The following is a 17,984-nucleotide window of genomic DNA, read 5'->3' as shown; positions in this document are numbered from 1 at the left end:
TACTTTTTACCATATTTTGTTAATTTAGTAAAAAGTAGAATACTGGTAAATAACATGGCTTAGAATGTTGTCACTATTTAACACTAGATGTTCTGAGTATCGTTTATTTGACGCTTGTCATTGGCGATTATGTTGTAACTTCTCAATACTAGATGGCAGGATAATATTACTCATGTGTTTAAACCAAATTCTTATTATATATTCCTATTCTTCGATTTGTACTTTTTACCATATTTTGTTAATTTAGTAAAAAGTAGAATACTGGTAAATAACATGGCTTAGAATGTTGTCACTATTTAACACTAGATGTTCTGAGTATCGTTTATTTGACGCTTGTCATTGGCGATTATGTTGTAACTTCTCAATACTAGATGGCAGGATAATATTACTCATGTGTTTAAACCAAAGAGTAAATTAGTTTAAACCGCACATTACTACCAACCAAAGATTACAATGTATTATTGCTACTAACCGACTTCCTAAAAGGTCCGGTCCTTTGTCCGTTTTTTCAGTCTTTAAGTATGTTTTATTTCTTCGATAATCTCTCTCTCCTTTTGCGGGGCTATTGAGTGCCCAAGCAACTAGCAGTCAGGGCTTCAGAGTGAAGTACCTACGATGCAATACAAGTTGCATGGTTAAGATTACTGTCTTCTGCATTCGACCCTTGATCTAACAGTCATGCGAAAGTTTCTTATGGTATTTGGTCGAAGTTTTGACATTAACACGATTGACTGGAACGACTTTCCAGTTAATTTAACAATCACATACCAATAATTTCGTGAGCAAGGTGTGTTACCGAAAGTCAAGGTTTTCATATTTTTGTACGGTCTGACTTGGTCGCTAACAGTGGCCCTCATAAGAAAGAAGTCACTCGGCGGGCTTTGGAGCGAGTAATGCTTGAAGTTTATCTGCGGGATCGAATCAGATATGAGGAGATCCGCAGAAAAACTAAAATCACTGACATAGTTCAGCGAGTGGCAAAGCTGTTGTGGTAATAGGCAGGACGAATGTTTCGAACAGTCGATGGACGTTGGGGTCCCAAAGTGCTGGAATGGCAACCCCGTATCCGAAACTGCAATGCAATGTTGGTCGACCTCCCACTGGGTAGACGGAAAAATAAAGTGGGTTGCATGGAGCCGCTGGATGCTGGCGGCTCGAGACCATTGTGTTTAGAAGTCCATGCAAGAGGATTAGCAGTGGACGTCCATCGACTGTTAATAATGATGATGGTGATATTTTAACTCTCCAGACAATTCATTGCTAAATATCTATATTGAATCTGTGTAAATTTTCAGAATTGTGTTAAAGCGGGAATCAAAAAGGATATATTAAATGAAATACATAATATTTCACATACATTTTATTCTCTTAAGTTATTAACCATCGATTTTCAAGAGTACAACTAAAAAACAAATTAAAGTACAAACACGTTATGCATCGCTAACTAAACACAACTGTAGGTAACTTCTCTTGGCAAACCAGTTCATCCATTGACTAACATAACACCCGGCGCACCACAAACGAGACGAACACACCGATACAAACGTCTGAATCATCGTCAATACAAACATCGTATGTATACTAACTTGGTCAAAATGTATAACAACCATCATCCGTCCAAAACAGAACAGCAATCAGCAACTATGTGATCGACTACGTGTAAACCCTAACTGTATTGTAATACTTAATGTATGCTATTCCTGAAAGTCTTGAGATTGAGCGAACCCAACTAAATACGTGTAATGCACTCAGTCACTCTGAACTAAATGATATCTACGTCATATTCTATGGATCACCTGGAGGCACTTTATGAGACTGCGTGGTAGATAAGTTGGCGGTCGCTTATTTTATATTGAACAGTACCAAATTTATTTATACCTCAAATAAGCATTATAAGCGAAACGTGTCTGTGAAAGTCGTTAACAAAAAAACACGAAGTACATAATATATAACTTGCTTGTAGAATAGATATCTAATATAGATGTATTTTATATACTTACAATTCGAATATCCATCTTTGACATTACATTACATACAACAAACACACCTCAACGTTTCCAAATATATATTCTCTTACGAATTTACACTCAATTATTATTATAACTATTATAATTACATTGGCTAATGTACACAAGTCAACCCTACTTCAATCCGAAGTACATGAAACTGAAGTTTTTACACAACAAATCTTATGCTAAGAATGTGAAAATATTTAGTCGCGATATCTTAGACGTACCTATTCGTCACATGGACTGTAAAGAAAGTGTGAAATGCATTAAGTTCAAGTTACACCCTTAAAAATATATTAACATCATTATTAATGTTTATATTAATATTACCATATCAGTCAAAATATTTTCGCCATATTATTAACATTCATCTAAATGGGCGACTTCCGAAACACTTGATCTAAACATTGTGTAAAAAGGTTTATTTGATATTCTATCATACGCAGTAGTAAGTAGGTTAGTTTACATAGTAAGTTAGTCATAACTTATAATAATACCTACCTATTCACAAGTATTTCAGAAGTCGAAACCATCATTAGTAGTTTATAATTTTATGCTATCAGAACATTGAGACCAACGACTATATAAATATGTCCAAATCAGTGCACTACTTGTAGCAGAAAAAAATGTAATTGCGAAACTGTACTCCATTAAAATTTACTCGTAACGATATTGACCGGCAAATGAATCACGCGATAGACACGACAAATGAAAGTTCAGATAGACCAGCTTTGAAATTAGGAAAGCAACGAAAAGCGAATGGCTATTTTACATGTAGTTTGTATTTACAATTGTATAGCCTCAGTGGGCTTTCCGTTTACTATTCTAATTAGGTACTCTCCAGTAATGCGCCAATTTTCTCGTTACTCACTAACAATACTATCCTTTGTACAACGCCAATAACATCATTACAATCTAAGTTTTCCCTTTGATACTCTGCCGATAGTTTCACCTTAACAATACGCTATGCTATTAACAAAGTTAATATTACTTACATACATTACATTACCTACCATTAACACATTAGTAAAACGATGCACGATTCGCGATTATAGTTAAACTTACTATTTCCGTCATACACGATTAAAAATCTATAAAGGCATCTTTACCTCAGACTTTAGATTTAACACCTTCGTTTTGATGGTGTATATATCGACTAAGTTATTATAATTTAAACTAGATATAATTGAATAAATAAATATATGCAATTATGCAGTAATTGTCAGTAGTTTCGGCCTACAAGCCGTGCGCTTATCAAAACGTATTATGAAATTTAACACACATTGTCACTATAAAACGCGATTCGCAAGGTTTCAATAAACTATCACTGTTTATCACAATTAACTAATAATTTCACGAATGTTAATAACTTATAACTTTTAAATCGTAACAAAATTTTTTATTTTTAAATCTATGTAGGCATTTGATGGCAGTGTTTTAACCGGTCGTATTGGAACTAATTACAATGTACAAAATACTATAATAATAATATCCACTAACACTTAACTAATGGTAACGCAATGAGGAACGGACTCGTGTCGCTCATTCAGGTAACAAGATTGTTTAGAGAATTACAAAACATCGTAATATCGATTGATTTTTTTATGCTAGAGATATCAAAGCTAAGGGCAGCTCATGTTTTTTGGTGTTTGTTGATTTTTTGTATCTTACATAATATATACATTAAACGAGTATGTATCGCAGCTGCCGAAATTTTTTTTATTTATGAATTCGTTCTGGAAAACTTGTAAATCAGGATTTAAAAAAAAAAAGATTAATTTGTGTAATTTATTTGTAGTCTAGAATTGCATCTTATTTCATTACCCCGTAGATTCAATTTTTATTGGTTAAGCTATAAATTATATGTAGTCAACAATAGTTTACACTTAATTTACTTTGCAGTGGCAACTTTGAACCAATCGGTTATGTTTTAGCCTAGACGCGGTTAACACTTAAACTCAAGTCAATTTGGGACTTAATAACTTCAATGTTAACCAGATTCCAGTTTTGGGTCATCAAAAAAATTAAATCATATTAACTAACGACGTCGCATTTTGAATTTGTAAAAGATAAATATTTCAATTGTTAACCAAACATTTAATTTTTTTCTTATTTTGATTTGATAGACCAAGAAATGGCTGTCGATGGTAGTATTTTATATTGTGTCAAATATTGGTATCACAATTTTTACATTCAGTTAGGCTGAATATTATAGATATATATAAGTTTAAGTCACTGGAGAAGTATACTTAAATATGTAAAGTGATGTCATATAATGTTACGCATAAGCAAGGTGAGATAAATACATTAAATATAATTATATTTCCGAAAGGTCTTAATTACGGTTTTACCAATGGCGTAGCTCGTGAAGGTAAGGAACTCTCCAGACTAGAAAAATATATTATTGAGATACATTTGGATTTTAAACTGATTTTTATAAAGGTGAAAACTTGGTGAACACGACTTTACATTATGGTTAAATATTTTTATATATATATATATGTAAATAATACAAAAAAATTAAAACTGTCAAGATATTGTCAACATTTCTGGTAGTAACAAATAAAAGTTGAAATATGGGAAATATTTAGGTACTTTTGTTTTTGCAATAAGCACAAATATGCCACTGGTTCCTAAACTGTTTTAAATGCATTTTATAATTTTGCTTTCGGTGGGTTTCTATAATTGTTAACAACGAATGTTTGTATATTGCTTTGATTAGGTCCAAGCACACGACGCACTTTTATTATTTATGCAAAATATTATGTTTATTTTTCTTTTCTTTTTTAATTTGTATATGAGATATACCCCATTTATTTCAAATTGACAAAGCAGAAGTAACATCATACACGTAACAATTATGTATACGTAGGTATTTGTTATTATGTAGTTACCAAAGTTTCATACTTAGGGCCATATTAGATTAGGTGCGTATGATAAGAGTAGGTAATTAGAAAAAAAAATAAGTGCAGTTGGCAATTCAGATAATTTAAAGTGCACGTCCAAATTTCTTTAGAAGAGGGAGGGGGCCTGTCCTCAACTCAACAGTAGGGGATTAGTAATGCAACGAAGTGTATTGAAGTTATAGGGGGTTAGTTCCATCAGAGATTGATATTATCTACACACATATACATACGATACATACATATAATATAATGATAAATGATGCAAAGAATAATATTGAGAATAATGCTACGCCGCTGAATACGTACAAATATATTCATAGTGTATATTGATTTGAATTAGATCTAAGTTGTGATTAATTATTACCTAGAACCTAAGTCCTTAGAACGAACTTTTTGGTTGTAATTACTTATCTTTTTAATTCGACATTAATTGTCATCCCTAATCTAATGGTAACTGTTCACCGTTGTTGGAACGTTTTATAATTAAAGTTATAACATTAACGAATAAAAGCTTGTATACAACACGCGGTCTTTTTCTGCTTGTAATGGATGTAGCTTAATCACTTAGTTAATCTTTAACCGTAATCTTTTCACCTGTTTAAGTGAACCTGTTCAAGTAGCTGTGTTGGTTATTAAAAAAATATAATAATTGCCCAAATAAATTGAAGAGAGAAGGCGTTTGAGGACAATTTTAGACAACGTGGTCGATATAGTACCTATTACTTGTTCTATAAAGAACTGCACGATACAACAATAAACGAAATATTGAGCACTAATTGTCAATTTATCAAATAAGGAGGTGAAAGTAAGGTTTATGTTATAAAATACACATTAGGTTCACAATCTGTATCAAAAATAATCAAAGGTTGGACATTATGGTACACATTGTTTTTATTTATGACAGAGTCCATTGCAATTATGTTCAGCTTGTTTGATATTGTCGACATTATTGTCGAGCTTACAGTAAAAAACCGTCTTTTTATAAAAAATGTTTATAAAAACTTTAGCTTAGTCTTAAACCTCAGTTTCCTCATAAGCCATAATAATATAGAAAGTTTTGTGATGTTTCAGTATTTGTAAATTCGTATAAAAGAACAGATAAGTAGTTGTTTAGGGCTATGCACTTTTAAATTTATTAATTGTAATTATCGCTGTTCAGTAAATCGGGCGTTTTAAAATCGCGTGGTGTATACGAGCCATAATAATATCATTGTTATCAAATATTTTAACATTAAAGTAGGCAGTGGATACTGACAGTGACGTAGTTAGTAAATCAGTTGGTTACTTAAGTTCTAGCTCTATTTAATACTAAATGTGTACAATGATTTATTACTAACGCGTTTATTACGATGATACGATACTTACCAGATGATAGCGAGTAATGTTAATTAGTTCACGTTAAGTTTTGGTCTAGACTACGAAGTCAGTAGGGATGAAGATGAAAATTAATATGAAATGGGTTTGAAATTAAATGAATACCGTATTATTATGAATACATTAGAATTAGATGCAACTTGTTCAAACAGTGGCATTGTGATGAAACTATTCACACTTATACAGAAATTGTACAAAAAAACCAAACCAAACAGTAATGCAAATCAAGACTAGTTTAAAACATATATTATTTTTTTAAACCATTATTTTGTATTATGTACAATATTACAAAATAATGGTTTATTTAAAAAATAAAGGTGTTTTCGTTAAGTTTTACGATTTTAAATTGAAGATTTTCTATCATCAGAAATAGACCAAACTTTCCCCTGAGAAACTAATTCCTAGGTTTGTTTTTAAAATTGCTTTACGCGCAGTGTATGTCTGCACAAAAATTATAAAACACAAAAGGCTAGTTGACACATTTTATTAAATGATCTTAAATTGTTCATTACCCATCGTTCTGCTAGAATTGAAAAATAATTATTTAGTTAGTAGTTAGTGACATTATGACGTCACAATATTTTTTTGACATTTTGATTCAACCAATTTCATCACAAGTTTGAACAAATTATATCTAACGTTGATGATAAAATATAAATCGTCTCTATTAACAGTTCAAGGAATGAAATAATGCTGAATTTTTATGACAATATAAAACGAATGTTCTACAGCAGTAGCATACAATTTTTAAATACATATTTTGTCCATCTGTTAACCACAGTGAATTTTTATGACAATATAAAACGAATGTTCTAAAGCAGTAGCATACAATTTTTAAATATATATTTTGTCCATCTGTTTTAACCACACAGGCTATAAGTTATTCACAGTAATAATTAAAAAAAATACCCACGCAGTCTTCCACTAATATATTGAAAAATTCGTCACACCAAAATTTTTTGAAACAGAAACCATGACTGACAAAAAAGTATGTGTGCCTTGAGAGATGATTAAATATCATGCAAACGTCCGATGAAAATTAATGGAATTGAGCATAAATTACACTTGAACACATCAAAGGAAGCAAAATATAATACGATAAGTAAATCTTTGAACCGTCTCCGACCAAGGCTGTGATATAAACGCTCTTGAAGCGGAAAACGTTCAAGAATTCACGATACGCACGTACTACACGGTTGCTGGTTACTTAAATCTAGTTAGACCAGAGTAAAGTAAGATTTAGAACAATATATGCACAAGTGTCTTGCGTAATATTGGCAATAAAAATGCATAAGTTGTGACTATAGAATTTAGCGCGAAACCGCGCTACAACACGATAGCGTAAAAACAGTATAGTTGTATACAAGCAGTCTTGGTAAACACTGAGAGTAGGTACTTAGTGCTAGTACTTATAATACGAACAATTCATAGGTATATAAAAACCAGTGAGATGTTATTATCCCTAGATTTCGCTCTGTGAAATAAAAATAACTGCTGTCTGATCGGTACGCTCATAAGTCATAATTTAGTTTGAATCGCTTGAAAAGCCTTTTATGTTTTTGCCTTAAGCTTGGTAAGTTAGTATTAAATTAATAATAAAATTTTCACGTTATTTTTGATTTTTTGTTTGTAAACGGTAAAAGTAAAACCGTGTACCTACTTTTAAGAATGAAACACTTGGGATTGTAACATCTCACTGTACAAAATTAAAAATCCTCATTTTACAGACCCAGCGACAAGTCTACCGGTTTAACCCTAGTCAATATAAAATGCAAACTAAAACAGTAATAATTATTTCATTTACAATTCTTCTATAAACAACATCTTATCTAACTACTAATCAATCTATATCTAGTAAAAATTATATTCTATATTTACAGAAATAATATATTATGCGATCTCCGACTGAAGAATTTAAATAGTAACATAATTATATATTTTAATCTACAATAACACTAAGTAGTGTACACTACCACGTATAAAACACGCATCCGAGTCCCTGGTACTAATTAAATAATAGCTAAGAAGTTTAATTATAAATCAGTCTGTCAATTGGGACGTTTTATTTCCTCTAATAAACAATTTATAAGCCAATACACACATCGATTCAACAAGGGTATAATACCGCACTAGCTTCGCACTGAACACTCGTAAAGTATCTCACACGAGTCCAATGTCCATACGGCGGCGACAGCTCAAACTGCCTCTGTTAGCGAGGGTGCTACCGCCTCGTTAGTCTTTTATTGTCGATGCCCGGGAAGGAGCGCAGTGCTGGGGCAGAGAACACAGGGCGGTGTGGTCACGATGACGAGGGCTGTGAGGGGTCGCGGCGCGAGGCGAGGGGTCTGGCGCTCATACATCGAGAACTAGACGCCCTGCTGCGCCATGTACTATCTGATCTCCGCCGAGTTCAGCACGAACGGTACGTAGAACATTTTACTCTCTAGCAACAGGTTCGCCGCCGCTTGAATCTGAAAGTGCACGTTGAGTCAGTTTACTGTACTGTTTCGCTTTCGGTTTCGAATGCTCTTGCTTACTTTCTACACGAACTTGTTTAGGACTTTAGTATTGTATTGTAATGCCATAATGTCATATATATATATATGTGTTGCTATAATAAACAACGATGCTAACAAAAGCAAATTAAAAATGTAATTTTCAAAAGTTTTAGTGAATTCTATGACAAAGTTAATTTAACAAAATAGCATTAAATGCATAACGTTTATGTCATGTGTTTTATCACCGAGTCAAGTGAAGCAGAAAGTAGTAAAATTATTAAGTTCAAAAGATTTCAAATGTAACAACAAAATTCACGTAGGTACACAAATCATTGTGGGCTTTAGCGTCTTGAGTTATAGAATAAGTTAAAAGAATTAAATTTAAAGAAATTGAATAAAAGACCGCCCTAATATTTTTTTATCCAAAGCCAGTTTGGAGTAAACTACTATGCTATTATTTAAGCTATCAAAGGATTGTTGTTTTACAGTTCTATAACACTATCTCTAAATCTGATATTCATTACTAGTTTTGATCATGTAGAATAGATTCTCACCTCAGGTATTCTCGCGAATAGCTCTTGCAATCTCCCGGGGTGGTGCGGAGCGGCGTGCTCCAAATAGCTGCGGAGAACTTGCACGTATCTGTCTTGAATACTCTCTAACTCCACTTCTGGAAGGAATAAGCCATTTAAAGCTGATGGAATAATTTAATAGTCCCTACCTATCCATCAATAAAATCTCACTCTGTGAAAAATGTCTTAGACTAGTAGATGCCACGCGTTTTCACCCGCGTGGTTCCCGTTCCCGTAAGAATACAGGGATAAAATTTAGCCTATAGCCTTCCTCGATAATTAAAAGAATTTTTCAAATCGGACCAGTATTTCCTGAGATTAGCGCGTTCAATCAAACAAACAAACTTTTCAGTTTTATAATATTAGTATAGATGAATAATTAAAAAAATAAAAAAATAATGTAGTAAAATTTGTACCTAGTAATTTATTACCAAAGTCAATAGTTAATTAAGACAAAGTTTTGCATGAGTAAAAATTTTCCCATTTCTGAGAAAGAAGAGCTTTCTCGCATACTGCTCTGGAAAGGATTAGATTAAACTATTTGTTTTATTGAGAGACGTGTTTGCAGCCCTTTTCTGAATAAATAAATAATTGTAACAAAACAAACTATAACGTTTGAAGAACCTCGTAATATTTGTGACAAGTGTGACTACTCGTCCAAAGATGGCGGTATAAGTCGGCGGGCTAGCAATGGCGCGGAGCGCGCGGTGCGGTGGTGACGTCACGCGCTCAGTAGGTCACTCCGATAGCGGGGCAACGACCGCGGCTAGCCGTTGACCTCCGCTCGAGCGTTCGCGTCCTCAACCGTTGCTGCCGTCCCGCTCGCACGCGCTTCACGATATTGTACGCGTTACGTGTGCTCACTGCTCATGCCATACCAGTACCACACCGTTATAGCTCTCGGTCAATAATGCACTCATTTCATTAATTGCCAAATAACATTTATTAAAAAAAACATACATTCGACATGAAAACCTCCTCTTTTTTTAAGTCGGTTAAAAATAGCACTATGTATATTAATTAAATATCAATTAATACTATTATCTAACTTGCTTTACTACCTACTCTATTAATTTTGTATTTTCGTTAAATCTAATTTATGAGATGAAGTATAACTTAATATATATTAAATTTTATTAAAAACATTGTATATTAAATTATTATGAACAATTGGGAAAATTAGCCATCTATTTCATTAAAAAACACCAATGTTAGGTATATTACTTGCTACTCTTACAATGCTAAAATATAAATTAATTATTAATAATATATTTTTTTATTGTTTGATTTATTGTTATTAATCGATCAATCATTTAATTTATAAAGAATTTAGCATCCGAATTTTTCAATACATATTATAATCGAATAATTTGTATCGTTGTCACATCCCTATCTGACGAACATGGCTCGCGCATGTTACGTCACCGCGAGCGAGACGAGTTAGCGGCTCTAATCAGTTTTTTCGCCGCAAGCGCGCGGCAAAAGAGAAAGTTTGCTTCCGCTTCGCTTTTCGCCGAGAGTGAAATGCTGTCCCGTTACGACTGACGTAACCAACTATTATACGAACAGCGCAGCTCTCAAGCAAGCGATAAATCACATCACTGTTTGTGATGTGAGTCAAGTAGGTATGTTTATTACCTACTTGACTCGATGTTAGCCTGTAGCCATGAAGTTCTGGGGTCAGACCAAGTATTTTTATTTGTTCAAGGGTGTCCTAAGTTGTTTTACTTGTTGTAGTTTTGTTCATTTTTAAGAAATTCCAAATCAACATTGCTACATTGTATTGAGTTGTCGGTCAATATTAAAAAAAAATGTAATTTGGTATGCTTATATTTTTAACTGTTATAAGTGGCCGCTATTGTCTGCTTAGATTGTTTGTGTAATTACTTAATTCTTTGCTTGGAAAACGTTTATTCTAATAAAGCATAAAAATGTAGGATTTAATCATAAAAAAGTTATTGAGTGTATGTTCACGCTAATCTTCGAAACTAATAAACGGATCATTCGGTTTTCAGAGAACAATCTTATAAACATTAAGGGTGTTGTAAAAAAATTATTATTAAAAAAATCCCAAATTGCACGTATGAGAAGTCGAGGGCTTCAACTTGTAGTCAACATAGGCCTATTCTATTTCTATAGATAGATTTGTAAATACTGTAATGTGTACCTATTGCCTAACATTTATTGTCCACATACACTAACACAACACATACGCTCACACACACATGAAACCGCGGAACCGTTGCGCAAGCGTTTTCCATTTCACCTCGTAAACACTCACTGTTCACTCCCGTTATAACTATCTCACTTGCTACGAGTATATACCTACTACTTTCATTCTTATATCATTGTCTTTATTACGAGTTTGCAGATCTAGCTAACAGTGATGCTCTTTGAAATATATCGATAAATAATCGATGTTATAGACATCTTTGTATAAAAAAACCCAATCCTTCATTAAAGGCTGCATTCGCTTAGGTAGTTAATACAGTTTAAATTCTAGGAAATTTAATAAATAAAAATTCTTACTTGGAGAACATACAAAAAAAAAGTAAAAACTGAAGTATTTAATCCGTTAAATTATGTAAATCCCTATGATAGTAATTACTGTTAGTCAAATCTCTTGTTTCTCGTGGGGTAAATTTATATAACGTATAAATATTTAAAATAGTTTATATCCGCAAAGCGAGAATGTTGACTGTGGAGATACTTGAAATTATTACTCAACGCTATATTTGTACATATTCTTTTTTAAAAAAATATCCCGTGCTATAAACGATGAATTTCAAGCGTTTCACGAGTTTAAAATACTAACAATTATGCAGGACAAATGACATCTATTACAGTTTCAAACGTATTAGCTTCATCAAATGTTAATTTAAAAAAGTACAATATTTTTTAATCTGTTTCACATCACAACGCTCAGTACGTGTGGTTTCATAAATAGTGTAATTGTAACGTGTACGGTGAAAATAATTTTCGAGCGTTGTGTGCGTGAGGCTGACCTAGTTACGGCATCGATAACGCAGATGTCGTGTTTTTCCTTCACTACTACTGCCACAGACGCGTTAGAACATAAGCTCTTAACTTTTCTTACCCTCGCTACATAGATAGAAGGAAATGTTATAAGAGTTTATTTTATAACTAGCGGACGCCTGCGACTTCGAACGCGAGAAATTCCGTTTTTCGCAAACCTCACGGGAAGCATGTGTTTTTTCGGAATAAAAAGTAGTCTAAGTCTTGCTCTATAACCTCTTCTATCTTCCAGTGAAAGTTCCAATAAAATCGGTTGAGCCATTCCAGAGATTGTCCCGGACAAATAGACAGACTTAATATAAAATTTAAAAAAAGCTTGTTCATGTTTGCAAGCAATTGAAAAAACACAGTTATTTTGAAATCACAGACAGAAACTTCAATTTTATTTAAATGGATTTAATTGAATTTAATATCTTAATCTAATTTGAGCGTAATAAAATTTATTATTTTTTAAAGTTTGTTTATGTTGAAAATGTTTAACTAACGTAGCGTATGTCGGTCATACTGTACTCGTGGCTTTATCATTTGCATGCGAAATTACAGACGCCTCAACCTAGTGAAGGGCGTTATAATTGGATTACGGCTTCAGAGGCAATTTTACACATAATTTAAATATAATAATTGCTATACTATATCGAACTCACGCTATATAAACAGTATTAGATATTTACGTCAAACATTTATTCATTTGGAATCATAGTAAACAACCAAATCGAGAAAATGGTTTCTTTTTATGCTTGACAAAATAAACCATTAGGTACTCGGAACCGGTTTAAGACTAAGAGGGATAAAATAATAATGTACAGTCTACCCTGTATACTTATTACGAACTTATATTGGAGGAGTTTTTTTTAGAATTCGATTTTCAAAAAACAGACATATATAAAACCTCCATAGTGGTTAAAAATAGTAACTTAAAGTTCTATATGTGGCGAAGAACAAGTACTATACCTACTACTAGTAAATCTATAGAATTCGATTTTCAAAAAACAGACTTACATAAAACCTCTATAGTGGTTATAAATAGTAACATAAATTTCAATATGTGACGAATATTAACAAGTACTATGCCTACTACTAGTAAATCTATAGAATTCGATTTTCAAAAAACAGACATACATAAAACCTCCATAGTGGTTAAAAATAGTAACTTAAAGTTCTATATGTGGCGAAGAACAAGTACTATACCTACTACTAGTAAATCTATAGAATTCGATTTGTAAATCTATAGATTCGAACAAAAAACAGACATACATAAAACCTCCATAGTGGTTAAAAATAGTAACTTAAAGTTCAATATGTGACGAATATGAACAAGTACTATACCTACTACTAATAAATATATAGAATTCGATTTTCAAAAAACAGACATACATAAAACATTCATAGTGGTTAAAAATAGTAATAAAGTTCAATATGTGGTGAAGTTAAGCAAGAACAATACTTGTTACCTTTTCGTTTAAAGTCGATTGTCTCAGAAGTGAAATTATTGTATAATGTTCTGTTGTTGATTCTAATCGATTTCGCAAGCATCTCCGTTTGAAACTGGGTTATATGTACCATAAATCATAATAATATTAACGAGCACACTTTGCGACTCCATTTTGGTGTCTTCGCGCTGCAGTCTGTAGGTACTTACCTACTTACTGTCATATTGCATTGGCGCGTAATAATAAAGTTTGTAATCAATATAAATTTAATTTTTAACTATTTTGATGCTGATAATTTAAGACAGCTTATTTATGTCAAATGTAGTATTAATATCATATTTTAATAACATTTAGTTAATTTAATTTCTTTGACATTTGATATGGTCTTTTTAGTTTAATTGTGGAACATTGGATAAATAATCTAAAATGAATGACTTTTTTCTTAATGTTTGTAGTTGATTAATATTTAGTAAACGTTTTTTAACAAAAAAAGGAAGACCTAATATATTAAAAGATTTTTACAGACGTAACTTATCATATATAATTTATTTGATATTTCAATATTCAAATTTAATTTCGGTTACGAATAATATTATAGAAGTAAGAACTAAAAAAAGATTTATTCTCGGCATCTCTCCAAGTAACTATGGTATATATAATTACTAGCGGACGCCCGCGACTTCGTCCGCGTAAAAATTGATGTAAACTTCTCTACCTCTACCTTACCCTGCTCGTAAACCTACCCAACCCTACCCTACCCTACCCTACCCCTACCTTACTTCTACCCTACCCTACCCCTACCTTACTCCTACCCTACCCTAACCCTACCCGTAACCTATCCATACCCTATCCTACCCTACCCCTAATCTACCCCTACCCTACCCCTACCTTACTCCTACCCTACCACTAACCCTAACCCTTCCCTACCCCTACCTTATCCCTACCCTAACCCTACTCTACCCGTATCCTACCCCTACCCTACCCGTACCCTACCCCCACCCTACCCTACCCTATACGTTCCATATCCTTCCCCTACCTCTACCTTGCCCCTACCCTACACTACCCCTACCTTATCCGTACCCTACCCAACCCTACCCTACACTTTCCCTAAATTACCCCTACCCTACCTCTATCCTACCCCTTCCCTACCTCTATCCTATCCCTACCCTCAGCAAAATTGGTCCAGCCTTTTGTGCGTGGTGCTATGACCAAAAGACTATAATTTCCCAAGCTACTTCTATGCTAATACTATAAAGAGGTAAAGTTTGTGTGGTTGTCGGGGGTAATCTCTGGATCTACTGGACTGATTTGGAAAATTCTTTTACCAATAGAAAGCTACATTATTTGCGAGTGTCATAGGCTATGTTTGGTCCTCATATTCATACGGGAACGGGAACCACGTAATTGAAACCGCGGGGCGTCATATAGCGGCATTTCTGCGACTTTCAGAAATCTTGTATTATCTTCGAAACTATATAACTAATTAACATACTGTAAAGGGCAAATCTTATCTCTATAATATCCTTGTGATTATTAAATCATTTATTTTGATAAGGATTTAAGTTTAGTTGTGTAAATAATGACGTAAACCTTAGTTAAAATTTAAATAATTTTTTAAAGTACTAAAGGTACTATATCTGCGCAAATATAAAAGATAGATATATGGTGTCGCGGACTTTTTTGTAGAACTTTTAAAGGTTCAAAAAGCCTCCATACATTTATTTCAGTTATACGCAATGGTTGAGGCAGCGCATGCGAATAAGTAAGTTTTTCGGTCTGACCTGTAAGAGAAAACCCGCGATATCTCAGTAGTTATATATGATAGAAATATAAAATATAGCCTATAGCACTCCCCGATAACGTAGCATTCTACTGGTGAAAGAATTTTTAAAATCGGTCCAGTAGTTCCGAAGATTACCCCATTTCAAAAAATTGTTACAAACTTACAAACTTACAAACTTACAAACTTTACCTCTTTATAATATTAGTATAGATAAGGTAGTTATATAGTAACATTTATACCTAGACGCTATAACAAAACGTCATAAATGCAAATAGTTCAACGTACACGGAAAATCGCTTTGTCTTTTCAAATAAGTATGCAGCCAACCGGTACATAGAGTAGGATCATACTCATATAATTATAACTTGTAACTGACCTACATTCGTTGGGGCGATGCACCCTCGTCTATAAGTGGATTACTGCCGCGTTGTCAAGCAAAATCAATCGATCTTCTTGCATTAATAAAGCCGATGGTGTTTCTAACTTCATTACAACCGGTATATTACGTACGAACCGTTGTAGGAATTTTCCTACAATTTTACGTAAACGTTTCTTTTCAAGTTGAATATGCTCGTTACAACCCACCTACTCGTAATTGGCAATAAGCTTACGTCTAAATATTATTATAGTTTCATATTTCTAATTGATATAAAATGGTGCATTCAGAGATTTTTACATGTTAATTGAACTAAAAATATCAGTGGGACGATTTTAGTTGTATTTTTAATCGACTTTCAAAACATTAGAGGTTCCATTGACTGTTTGTATTTTTTCTTTATTTATATAGCTTCTGCTATACTGAGATTTTTTTCTGGACCGCCATACTTAAAATAGTCACTATTACGATTGTAGCCGGTACAATATTATAATCAAACTCAGTATTTCACGAGTTCTAAACGGCAAAGTAAGATACACCATTATTAAGTATGGCATCTTTTTTACGTATGCTGTACCCGTAGGAATAATTTGCAAGCTCCTTACGTAAGTAGCTCATTTAAGTGGCTTATTTTTCTCAGTATATGGGGGCTTAGTTACTCTTACAAAGGTATCGAAAAGTGCTTACCCTGATTAAGTAGAATGTAGACTTTCAGGCACACGTATTCCTCCATACGTAGCTGGATACGACGGAACACGCAGGTGATCTGGGTCATTTTCTCCACCACAAGTCCCACGTCCAACCGAAGCTGTTCCAACGTTATCGGCCTGCCCATTAGCGACGTTAAGCAGTTCTGTAGTGTCCTTAGATTAGCGTTTACCTAGAAACAATTATAAATTAAAGCTTGAATAATTAAATGATCACAAATACAATTTTACAATAATTATTAATTTAAATAAATCTTTTAGGTATAATTGATATCAATTAATTATACTAATCGACTCTGATAAAAAAAGATTTAATAAAAAAAGATTACAAAATATTAAAAATATTAAGATCTTTTCAATTAATTTATTTCAATAAAATGAAGCTATTTAATTATAATTTTTGTTGACCGTTTTAAAAAATCAATGTAATTAAGTGAAACAATTAAAATACCAATGCATAATAATATAGTAATTACTGAAGACTCATTTTACGCAGGATTACGAAAATATGCAAGAAATATGAATCGTGTTTTATGCAATACTGCAATACATAAGCAAAAAGGAAATGCACTAGACAATGAAATACATTTTATGTAACTGCCACTGCCGGTATTATTGTTTACACTTATGTAATACACAACGACAGAAATAAAGATGCATTTCTTTATATATTCACGTAATTTAATTGCAAGGTTATCTTTAAAATGGAGAGTTATATTTTAATATTTATGAAAAACTGAAGTTATTACAAAATAATGTAAGTTTGTATTTGAATTTAGAATACTTATAGTTTGAAATCCCTGTATAAGACAACTTTCACCGAGCTGGTTTGGATATTGGATAATAAAATTAAATATGTCAATAAATATATTGAAACAGGTTGATTAAAAAAATTCAGTGCAGGATAATGATTATGATGAAGTCCGGAATTTATGCCTAATATGTTGTAGACCATCTTTTATCACCGCTTTATATCTATTTAAATTAGTTAATCGATACTAGTAACTGTCAATGCTAGTTACTATAGTATCGATTAACTTGTTTATACCAGCCTAATTAAGAGTTTTGGCGGGCATAAAATATACTTAACCTATCGTTTCCATATTTTATAGGTTTATACTCTCCCACTTGCTCGAATATGGATATGGAATTTGTCTCAATAAATTAATCATATTTTGGACTAAAATGCTTTGGTCAACCCATTTGCAATGTATTATTGACATAATATATTTAATTTGATATATAAAAACTTTTCATCCAATAACCAGTGAGCGTTGTTTACTGTTTGTATAA

The 17,984-nt window shown here is 32.7% G+C and overlaps 1 protein-coding gene across 6 annotated transcripts in view; it reads right to left on the bottom strand.

Annotated features, from left to right (window-relative positions):
• Window positions 1–3,773: 3,773 nt before the first annotated feature.
• The window catches only part of LOC112055319 (hormone receptor 4), a 128,209-nt gene continuing 113,998 nt past the window's right edge, over window positions 3,774–17,984 (bottom strand). For 5 of the 6 annotated variants that reach the window (XM_052891439.1, XM_052891438.1, XM_052891442.1 and 2 more), the window contains 3 exons: window positions 16,672–16,864; window positions 9,342–9,457; window positions 3,774–8,760 (listed from right to left, as the gene is read on the bottom strand). In XM_052891439.1, coding sequence (XP_052747399.1) covers window positions 8,680–8,760; window positions 9,342–9,457; window positions 16,672–16,864 — 390 coding nt within the window. In that variant the 3' untranslated portion in view covers window positions 3,774–8,679. The remainder of the gene's footprint in view (window positions 8,761–9,341; window positions 9,458–16,671; window positions 16,865–17,984) is intronic. The other variant, XM_052891437.1, reaches the window with a different exon arrangement.

The sequence above is a fragment of the Bicyclus anynana genome, chromosome 4 (genome assembly GCF_947172395.1).
Source record: "Bicyclus anynana chromosome 4, ilBicAnyn1.1, whole genome shotgun sequence".
Taxonomy (NCBI): Eukaryota; Metazoa; Arthropoda; class Insecta; order Lepidoptera; family Nymphalidae; genus Bicyclus; species Bicyclus anynana.
Note: the sequence above shows the minus strand (reverse complement) of the source record. Positions and strands in the feature narration are given on the sequence as shown.